This window comes from Ursus maritimus, unplaced genomic scaffold (assembly GCF_017311325.1).
Source record: "Ursus maritimus isolate PB19 unplaced genomic scaffold, ASM1731132v1 scaffold_27, whole genome shotgun sequence".
Lineage (NCBI taxonomy): Eukaryota > Metazoa > Chordata > Mammalia > Carnivora > Ursidae > Ursus > Ursus maritimus.
Genome location: NW_024425230.1, coordinates 29105919 through 29116800, shown reverse-complemented (window position 1 = coordinate 29116800; position 10882 = coordinate 29105919). Strand labels below are relative to the sequence as shown.

Below are 10882 nucleotides of genomic sequence, written 5' to 3'. Positions count from 1 at the left end.
ACCCGCTCCCTCACCCTCCACAGGCCCTGCCTTGCCCACCAGCCTGTCGCCACCCGGAGAAGCAGGGCAGCTACAGCTCAGTGCTCCCGCTGCAGCCTCTGGGAACCCACAAGGGCTCTGGGTACCCGGCTGGTGGGCTGAGCAGCCCCTACCTGAGGCAGCAGGCCGTCCAGGCACCCTATATGCCCCCAGTGGGCCTGGACACTTTTTCCTACCCGTCTGCCCCACTCCCAGCACCCTCACCAGGCCTCAAGCTCGAGCCCCCTCTTGCTTCCCGGTGCCCGCTGGACTTTGCCCCCCAGACACTGGGCTTTCCTTATGCCCGGGATGACCTCTCCCTCTATGGAGCATCCCCGGGGCTTGGAGGGACGCCACCTTCCCAAAACGGTGTACAGGCTGTGCCGCAGTCCAGTGCCTTCCAGCGAGCGTGCCAGCCCCTGCCTGCCAGCCAGCCCTGCCCAGAGCCCATGAGGCCTGCAGAGAAGCCAGTCCGGGAAGTAGAGGAGAAGATGTGGCTGCCCAGCTGCAGGAAAGAGCAGCTCCAGCCCCAGCCCCAGCTCAATGAGCACCCCGGAGCACCCATTGTCATTGGAGATAGCCCGGTTCCGCGCACCCCTCCCACGCTCCCACCCTGCGCCCAGGAGCGCCAGTCTCTTCCACAGAACGAGGGCGCGCTGCCGCCCAGCTCTCCACCCATGCCCATCATCGACAATGTCTTCAGCCTGGCCCCCTACCGTGACTATCTGGATGTGCAGGCGCCTGAGGACACGGCGGAGCCTGACCCGGCCCCAGCCCCCAGTGAGAGCCCTGCCAAAGACTGCGGGGGGCCCCTGCCTGCCCGGGACGCCCCTTCGAAGGCACGCTGCTCGCTTAGAGAGGAGGTGGCACTGGACTTAAGTGTGAAGAAGCCCGTGGCAGAGGCTCCCGTCAGGGTTCCCAGTCCTGCAGTGTGTGCCAAGCCCACGGCAGCCCTGGATGTGCCGGGTGTGGGGAACACAGTCTCGGATCTACCAGACCTGGAAAAGCTAGTCACGGAGGCACCGGGGTTGCCCGGGGTGCCGGCAACCACCGAGGCCACCCCGAGGACCAACTTCCACAGTTCCGTGGCCTTCATGTTCCGAAAATTCAAGATCCTCCGGCCGGCACCCTTGCCTGCAGCCGCGGCCCCTTCGGCGCCCACCCCGGCCCCTGCGTCCGCCCAGCCTGTACCCACCCCCACCTCCGTGCCCCTCGGTCTCCAGATTCTCACGCAGCCCTTGCCAGTGGCCTGCTTCAACCTGGCGCTGCCCAGTCCTCCAGCTGTAGCCATGGCCTCCCCCACCCCGGCCCCGGCCCCGTCGCCGTCGCCTGCCCCGGCCCAGGCTCCGACTCAAGCTTCTACCCCCGTGACGGCGGACTCTCCAGAGCAACACTTCACAGGACTGCACGCGTCCCTGTGCGATGCCATCTCGGGCTCAGTGGCCCACTCCCCGCCCGAGAAGCTGCGTGAGTGGCTCGAAACGGCTGGGCCTTGGGGCCGGGCGGCGTGGCAGGACTGCCAGGCCGTGCAGGGGCTGCTGGGCAAACTGCTATCGCAGCTGCAGAGCTTCGTGTGCACACAGCAGTGCCCCTTCCCCCACGTGGTGCGCGCCGGGGCCATCTTCGTGCCCATCCACCTGGTGAAGGAGCGGCTCTTCCCACGGCTGCCTCCCGCCTCCGTGGACCACGTGCTGCAGGAGCACCGCGTGGAGCTGCGGCCCACCACACTGTCGGAGGAGCGGGCACTGCGCGAGCGGGCCCTGCACGGCTGCACCTCGCGCATGCTCAAGCTGCTGGCGCTGCGCCAGCTGCCCGACATCTACCCCGACCTGCTGGGCCTGCAGTGGCGAGACTGTGTCCGCCGCCAGCTGGGTGAGCATGGGGCAGCCCCAGTAGCCACCGGAGCTGTGTGAACGAGTGACAGGTGTGTGGGCTGTGTGCATGGTCACAGCCAGGGCCTGAGGGGGGCCTGGGCCTCGGAAAGGGCAGGGAGGCCCAAGAACTCGTGTGGGGAGGGGGCTGGCCATCCCGGGGAGGCTCTATGGACCTCCCCCCCGCCCCATCCCTCCTCACCCCGGCACCACTGAGGGCCTTCCCAGCCTCTTCTGGAAGCCTCTGACCAGGCCCGCTGCTCTGTCCCTATGGAAACTGCTCTTGACCTTCCCCAGCTTCCCAGCTTCCCTCTTCCTCTGCTGTGCCTTCTCCGGCCTCAGTGCAGACTTCTCCTTTGAGTTCTGGGGCTCTGACGAGGCCCTGTTCTCTATCTGAGGTCTTTTCCCCCCTGTGTCTGTGTCCCACCCAGCTTCCCTTCTGAGCTTGAGCCTCAAATTATCGAATGCATGCTGGCCTTTCGCACCTGGTGTCTCTCCGACCCTTAACTCCTCCCAGACCCACACTCCTTAGCTTTCCCCTAAGCCCTCTGCTCCCTGCCCCCACGCCTTCTCCACCTCAGTAAATTGCTCCCGATTCCCGAAAGCAGGTAGGGATCCCCTTCTCCCCCCAAACACGGTTGCCTTTTGAATGTGCAGTGTTTCAGTCCTCCCAGTATTTATATTCACGGAAGCACACCCAGAAGTCGGAGCGATGTTTTGTGGTTGGCCTTTCCCCTACTAAATGACGTCTCGTGCGTATTGTCCTCCCGCTTGCTGTCTGTGTCCTGGAGCATCACGTGCGTGGGTTCGGGCCGCTTGGCCTGCTCTGGGCGGCTGCTGCGGTGTCGCGTGGCGTGTACACCCACTTCTTCAGCCGGGGCTTTGGTGATGGTGCCCATCGTGGCCTTGCCTGCATCAGGACACCGGCACATTGAGGCCTGAGGCCTGTGACCCGCTCTGTAGGCTTTCCTCGCTACTCTGCCATCCTGCCACCAAACCTCTGTCCGGGCTGTCCCCACGGAAGCGGTTTTTCGTCCCCTCACCATCCTGGCAGCCTTTCCCTGGGCCCTTACATCGTCCTGGCTCCACGTCAGGGTGGGGAAGGCGCCCGAGGCAGTGAGGCACAGATGCGGAGCTTGGGGTCCGGGTGACAACCATTGCTGACCCCTGAGCACTTAAGAAGTTGGGGCGTTTGCCCTCCTGGGTGCAAGGAAAACGCAAGTGGGAGTGTTGTTGAGCAGTTGGGGGGGATCATGCGTGGCTCAGAGGCTCCAGCCCCGTCTTCTCCCTGGGCAGTTGGGCTCTTGGGCCTAGAGAGGACAGGGCCATATTTCCCAGGCTGCCTGCTGGGTGCTGGGGCCTGGGCGCTCCACAGTCCCCTCCTGCCCTGACTGAGCCTGGAAGAGTCTGGGGCCTAGTGCAGAACCGATAGGGACCCAGCTTCTGCTGCTGGCTGGATTTGGCGCTCCAGTCCCCACTCCCTCCCTGAGCTGTGAGTCCTCCCCTGATCCTGGGCTGGGGGGCCCACCCTTCTGTGGGTATCCTTCGTGTTCTCCCTGACAGCGTCCCTTGCCAGTAGGTGTGCTCTTGGTCAGAAGCCCCCTCCTGTCCCCTCTGCTGCTTCCTCCACTCCTGGGCTCTGGGCGTGGTCTGGCAGAAGGAAGCTACATTTAGGTGTAGCAGGACCTTCTCTCTCCATGCCTCAGTTTCCCTGCCTGTACAGGCCAATGGTTCCTGGCCTGTTGGTCCCTTTCCTTTTGTTCTTGCATGAGACACTTCGCCTGAGTGGTACTGTCATCTGATAGAGCTCTGGTGTCACCTGGGGAAAAGCACACCCTTTGGCTTGATGGTCTGGCCTCCGGCACACGTGGGGAAAGGTCATGATGGCCGTGACCCTGCTGGGGCCATCCTGGCCTGAGGCAGAGCAGAACCACTGGTCTAGGTGGCTATGGAGGCCAGGAGATGGGACCTGAGGGTATTGGGGTCTGCGGCCTGACTATGTGTTCGTTTTCCAGGTGACTTTGACACTGAGGCTGGATCTGTGCCCTCCTCAGAACCCACCATGGCCAGAGATGAGCCGGAGAGCCTAGCCCTGGCTTGGAAGTCACCTGCCCCCAAGGCCAGGAAGCCAGGGAGGAAGCCACCAGCCCCTGGCCAGGAGAAAGCGGAGGCAGCCGCTGGGGAAGGGTCCCACGGTACCTCACCTACCCCTGTGGCCAGCACCAGCCCCCCTGGCCCCACACTGAGGGCCCGCTTCCGCAGCCTGCTGGAAACTGCCTGGCTCAATGGCCTAGCGCTGCCCACTTGGGGCCACAAGGCCTCAGGGCTGGACCGGCCTGTGCCCCACCCACAGGTGCTGGGTGGCCAGAGCCATCACCTGTAGCGTTGGTGGCTGTTCGGACAGCTGCTGTGCGGGGGTCACTCTCTGCACCCCTACTTTTTGTAAGGTCAGCTGCCCAGGGCCAGGAGTGGACATGACCTTGGAGCTTCTCCTGCTCTTGCTGCCCCCCTCACCCCCTGCTGGGCTGAGAGTCCCTGAACTTTTAATTTGAGGGCCTTTATTACTAGAAAGGACTACTTATTGTTTCTTCCTTAGAGAAAACACGTGGGCTTTGGAGTTCAACAGACTTGAGCTTGAATCCTAGCTCCTGTGTTCCCTGCTGTGTAACCAGGCAAGTCACTTCCTCCCTTGAGCCCTCAGTTCCCCGTTTGTAAGATAGGACAACGCAGCCTACCTCACAGGGTTGTTGTGGGGGTGATGCCTGACACACACCCATTACGGTTTGCTCTCTGCTCCCTCCCCAGGGCCTGGAATAAGAGGCTAAGGCAAGCAGAACCTTCTAGAAAGTCTTCGTGTGTCATAGGACTTGGTTATTAGGGTGGTACGGTGTACAGTGTGTATGACTACATTTTCTAGAGGCATTTCCCAGGAAAGGCTGGGGCTATGCCCCAGTGCCTGCGGTTGGGCCCCATCCCCTAGCCTGGAGCTCCCTGGGGGAGCCTGCCCCTTCCCTCCTTCAGTACAGGGGGTGCCGGGATACAGCCTGGGGCTGGTATCCTTGTGCTGGGCCCGCTGCTGTCACCTCTGGGAGGCCCCAGGCCTGTCCTGAATTGACGCCAGTGACTTCCCTGAGCTGCTGCCTCCGCCCGGTGCATCTTCCCGAGAAGGCTGTATGTTTGCTAGAAACCGAGCAGCTGCAGGGACTCAGGGACTAGACGAGACAGGCTGAATGACAGCGTAATCCTGGGAGGTCTCCGAAGATACGGACTGGGGACCCTGGCACTCCCCAAGCCAGAGCCCCATCAGTCATGCCTGCTCTGAGTTACCTCCTTGCAGAGTGCTAAACTGAGCCAGAGGCTGGCAAGCTGGGCCCTTGACCTAGCTAAGGTTTGTAAGGCTGTGGGCCCTGGAGGCAGGCCATTAAACATTAAAGCATTTGGGTTGTTTTTGGACCTGAGGCCTGGCTGTGTGTTTGGGGGGTTGGTCATAGGTTTAATAGGCCATCACCTAATCCTTAGCAGTTCTCCCTCCTCCCAGGCCAGAAGGCGCCGAGGCTCTCTGGCTCCATTGTGCTGGCTAGCTCTGGCTACACGGGTCCTGGTCGCACACCCACTGGGCAGCCACTTCCCTGCTCAGGGAAAGCCCCTCCCTGCCAAGAGCCTTGTGGGTCCTGGTGGTGGTCGGGTCTGTAGCGCACTGCCCCAGTGAGAAATGCTGGTCCCCACACCCTGGCACATGCCCCTCTCCCAGCACCGAGGGCATGCCCACCAAGGTGTACCTAGGGCAGTGCTGTCACCCTGTCCCCATGCTGGTGAATCCATCCCACGGAGGGACAGCTCCTCACACCTTAGCTGGTATGGGGAGATGCTGGGCACACCCTCCAGAGACCCTGCCTCTGCTGGGCTCTTCCTGCAGAGGTTCGTTCTCAGGGCTGCTGGGGTGGCTTCCTGGTTTCCCACTCCCATCTAAACCAAGGGCCAGTCCACTAGGACTGGTCAGACCTGCCAGTGTCAACCCTAGCCTTCGTGAGCCTTCCCTGAGCCCAGCTGCGGCACCCCTCCTGTGCCTCCCGACAGCTGGAACCTGGCTCTGCACCAGGCCAGGGTGCGGAGCGGTCGCCGCCATTGCTCCTGCTGCTGCCAAACAGGCCTGAGGAGCTCCCTGACCTGTGAAGGGCACAGGCCAGGAGGGAGGCGACGCCAACATGTGGCCACCACAGTGACAGAACCTGGGGCAGCGTGCTGTGGAAGCTCGGGGGAGGCCTGGGGACAAGGAGGTGTCCTTGGCTCCCAGAAGAGATGCTGCTGGAAGTGGGCCTCGAAGGCAGAGAGGAAGGTAAAACAAGGCTGAAGTGCACTGGGAGCAGGTGAACAGCATGTGAGGAGGCCTGGAGGAATATTTGGAAAGGGGAAACGCTCGGGTGTGGCTGGAGTGCCAGGAACCAGCCCGGAAGGCACCGGCGCTGGGAAACAGGTAGGAATGCAGCAAGCTTCTAGCCCACCAGCCCCCTCGGTCCCACAGCCTGGAGGGTAGAGGCTGTGGTGCGTGTGTTCCCAGAGAACCAAAGTGCGGCCAGTCTGCTTCACTTGAGGGTACCTGAGTCAGGGGCGCAGATGGGGTGGCAACATGGGTGAAGTCACTGAACCCCCGGGCCCTCTGCCATGGTGTCTTCATCCACCTCATTGCTAGAACCTTTTGGATTTGGCTCTGTTTCTTCTTTTCTCTTTTTCCTTTCCTTCCTTCCTCCCTCTCTACCATCTTCCTCCCTCTCTACCATCTTCCTACATGTCCTTGCCCACCTACTGTGCGCCTGATTCCTGGCAGGCACACCACTTCCCACCAGCAGTCCCAGGCGGGCTCCGAGGCCTCAACGTAGGCGGAGCTGCTCAGCACCCGAGGGCGTCTGTCTGCCGCGGCCTCCATGGTGCAGAGGCTGGATTTCAGTGGCCTGGACCTGGATCTTGCTGGGGGAGGTGACTGCTCCCAGGGGACAACTCTGTCCTGGGAGCCCTTGTCAGGTGGGGGGCGGGGATGGAAGTGCCCAGGACTCCCGTCTGAGGGAGGCAGTGCTGCTGCCCCTCACAGGGCTTTTCACAAGGCCTGTTCCATGCCTCAGTCAGGGTGTTGAGAGCTGAGGGTGCAGGCGACCCCCGCCTCTCAGGGAAGCTAGAGCGGGCCCACTCTGCCTAGGCTGAATGTGGCTCTTCAAGCCCTCCAGTTCTCCATGACGGTCCAAGGCTTCTGGGCTGGGCTGAGCCCAGGTAACTTCTCACAGAATCATCTGGAAGATGTTTGCCCAGGCCCAGTCAAGAATGGCCCTCGGCAGAGCTCTGAAAGCTGGGTTTGAAACCAGCTCCCAAGGTGATTCTGGGTCAGGTGTTTGGGGATCCTTTTGAGTAACACTGATGGCTCCCCTCAGGTTACGGGTAAGGAGACAGGTCCTGGCACTTGCTGCCGGTCACATCAAGTCAGGGGCCGTGTCAAGATGCAGATCAGTCCTGGGGGTTCTGGGCCACCCGGCAGGACAAGAACTCTCTGCACCTGTCGCTGCTTCGCCCCAGTGGCTGAGCCTAGACCTGCCTGCCAGGCTTCTTTCCACCTCAGGTGGCCTCACTAGGCGACATGTGGGTCTCTGGCCTAAGTTGATCAAAGGAGGATGGCACGCAGGGGAGCCTGCGGCCTGAATGAGGCCCTGCCTCCTGGCTGCCCTACTTGGCACTCTGACCCAGTAACAAAGGCTAGGAGTTAAGCCTCAGGCCTGCAAGGTGAGTGGCAGGGGACAGCGTTGTCTCTTGAGCCTGTGTCACGGGGAGCGGGGAGGAGGAAGAGCGCAGGGCTCTGCCTGACCAGGGGATTATGAAGACCCCCCTTGGTAGCTTCCAGTTGCTTCCTGCCCTGCCTAGTTCTAAGGGGGTTGGAGTGAATGGGCTGGGTCTCCCGAAACTCCCACAGGGGAAATGGAACAGGGCCAATGCACCTGCCTAAAAGTGCCTCTTCTGACCCCACAGTCCTCCTGCTAGAGGTGGGAGTAATGTTTCCAGCCCCTGGGCCACCCCCCAGCCTAGCCTGCTGCTCCTTTCACCCCAGCCCCACTGAGAAAGGCCACAGGGACACCCCAGTCGGGGGGCACTGAGCCCTGCCTCTGGCTCTTACCCTGTGTGCTCTCCAGACCCTTTTCCTGGGTACACCTCCCAGCCCGGCCTAGTGCAGCCCTTCCAGGCCCCAGGGCAGGGGAAGGTGTTGCAGACCCCCTCCTGTCTCGAGTCTAGCTGGACAGAAGCCCCTGGACTGGACTGAGGCTGGCAGGCAGGTGGGCTCTAGATACACTGTTGCTTCCGTGGGGCTCCAGAGCCTGGGTGTCCCAGCTGCTGCCCCCACCGAGGCTGCTACGTCAGGAGAGCTAGCCACCCCCCAACACTCCCACCGCACCCCACCTCAGCCTGCCCCCTCCCGTGCCCCCAGTGCCTCTGCCTTGGTCTTGGAGGGGCCCAACCCCCGGGCCTCTGTCTTCTTGGGGCAGAGACCCTGGGCCTCTGGGAAGAGGGTCCTGAGCCCCTAGTCCCTTGAAAGAACCTTCAGAGGCCCCTCCTACGGTCACTAGACCCTGCAGGGGGTCCCTTGCTTTTCTCCACTAGCCACCAGGTAAAATCATCTGCACGCTTCAAGAGGCGGTGGGGGGACAGAGGACGCTACTCTCCTACCTCTGGTTCAGAGCCTGGAACTCCAGGCTTGGCAGCTGCTTCTCCTCAAACCCTAGAAACCTCCCAGGCCCGAGCACCCTGTCAAAGAACGGGAGCTTTGGCCTGGGGCCCCTCAGCACAGACGCTAGGGGCTTAGGTCAGCCTCCGCCCTTCTTCCTGAAGCGTCCTTAGGCTTGGGCTCCCCTCCACCTGGAGTGGGCAAGAGATCTCTGGAGAAAGCCCCTACTCAAAGGCCCTGCCTGCCTTATTGTGAGGCGCAGCGCCTCGCTGGTGTGGGAGAACCTGGGTCGCCCTGTCCACCTTCACCCCCTAGCTCGCCACCTGCTGGCACTGAGGACACACCAGGTCTCCCCAGCCCTGTCCGCTACCACCCTCCCTCCCTGGCATCACCAGGTCCTCAATGGCAAGTGTCCCCAGCCACTGAAGGACTGGCCCTCACCAGACCTGCCCGGTGCTTCCCTAACTGCAGCTCAGCGGGCGTGCCAGGCCCCCAGCTTCTGGTAGCCCAGTCCTTTCCTGTTGTGCCAGCCCGGAGCCGCCTTCTGGACCCATGAGTGCTGTTCCATCTGGAGTTCGCTTAGACCCTTCTGGTCTCTCTGGCGCCTGTGACCCCAAGCACCCGGTCTGCCGGGACCGGTGAGGAGGCCTCTCCCAGCTCAGCCGATGCGATGCCCTGTACACCAGGCTGGCTTTCCACGCGGCCGCAGCAGCTAGCCTCATTCCCTTGGGGCCCCCAGACCCCTGCCACGTGGGCCCTGGGGCCCACCCCTCCAGAGGAGGTGCTAAGGCTTCTGCTACACTTCCTCTCATGCGGGGCCCCTTCCCAGGGAACCCTCTAGAGCCTCGTGCCAGGGACCCAGCACAGCCCAGGCCCCCTTCCTCCTCACCCATCGGGCGCTCTGTGTCCATCAAGGCCCCTGACTGCTGAGGGACCCACACGAAGGCTTCAGACCAGCCCAGACCCACAGCCCCCCTTCTGACTGCCGGTCCTTCCACAGCCTGGACATCTGAGCCTCTGGGCAGAGGTTTAATTATCCCCGGTATGTTCCTGTCAAGCAGAGAAGCTGCTTTGGCATCAGGCCCTGGCTCCCTGGGCTGAGCTGGGCAGTGGAAGTGTCCCTGAGGCCACCCGGGGAAGAGGGGCTCAGCCCTGAGCAACTCCTGCCATGTTCCTGTCAGATACCCACCTCAAGGACCCAGCTCTCGTACCCTGGCTGCTGGATCCCCATCCCAACTCACCCAGAGGTCATGGAGAGACCACGCCAGGAAGCCACAGCCAACTGGGAGGAGCACCCAATGTTTCTGCACCCCCTTTTTATGGTGCGCACTTGGGCAGAAGGGGCTTGGGGTTCTGTGGGGAGACGACAGGTCCTCATTTGCCAACCCCTGGGTGGGTGGGCTCCCAGCTCAGAAGGCTGCCCCGGAGCATGGGACTGCCCCACCCCCACCCCCTTCACTAGAGGCAGATCTGAGGCATCCAGGCCCAGCCCCACCCTCAAGCAGAATCCCTCCACGTTTGTTTTTCCTGCTGGTCAGCAACCCAAAGGCCCAGTGATGTCTAGGCGGCCTGTGTCCCATCCCACTGTGTCCCTTGCCCCTGAGAGGGGTCTGGCTCCAGTTGTGGCCTAGAATTTGGATACCTTTGAGTTGGAGGCCACATCTGGCAGGTTCCAGGACAGCCTGCTATGGCCAGGGCAGGTACCATGTGAAGCCCCAGGCTTGCCCACCAGGGCACCCATGCTCCTCTCCACGCCCATGTCATGCATGTCACCCATGCACCACTCCTGATGAAGCCAGACTCCGTCAGCGTCCACCAGCTCAGCTGGAAAGTCACATTGACAGTAAGGACGTACCATCTGAGTTGTTGGTCAAGAAAGGAGAAGCCTGGTTTGAGGGTGAGTGGAGGACCTGAAGCAGAATGGGAGCTCCTCTCTGCTTACCTTCCTTTCTCCCTGGCCCTCAAAGAAGGCAGTTTTCTCCATGTCCCCTAGCACACACACCACCGCCCCTGGTTTTTCCCTTCCTAGAATGGATCATCCACTTCCTTGTGGGACTGACAGCTTTGTTTCGCCCTGGGGTCCATGTGAAATGTGGTTATCCCTGCTTTCCTCATCATGAGAGTCAACTGAGGTGGAGAGGTAGAATGGCTCCCCCACGCCTCCCCTCTTCTCTGGTGGTCAGTGGGTGCCAAGCTTAGGGGCCTCCCTCTTAGCAGTCTTCCCTCCTCAGGAGTCATGTGCTGTCCTAATGCCCAACTTCCTAAAAGCCAGAGTCTGTTTTTAGCATGTTCT

At 62.0% G+C, this 10882-nt stretch overlaps 1 protein-coding gene across 1 annotated transcript in view; it reads left to right on the top strand.

Moving 5' to 3' along the window:
* The window catches only part of CUNH15orf39 (chromosome unknown C15orf39 homolog), an 11444-nt gene extending 6102 nt beyond the window's left edge, over window positions 1-5342 (top strand). The window contains exons 3-4 of the mRNA XM_040642975.1: window positions 1742-1890; window positions 3905-5342. Of these exons, the coding sequence (XP_040498909.1) occupies window positions 1742-1890; window positions 3905-4272 (517 nt within the window). The 3' untranslated portion in view covers window positions 4273-5342. The remainder of the gene's footprint in view (window positions 1-1741; window positions 1891-3904) is intronic.
* The last annotated feature ends 5540 nt before the right edge of the window (window positions 5343-10882 follow it).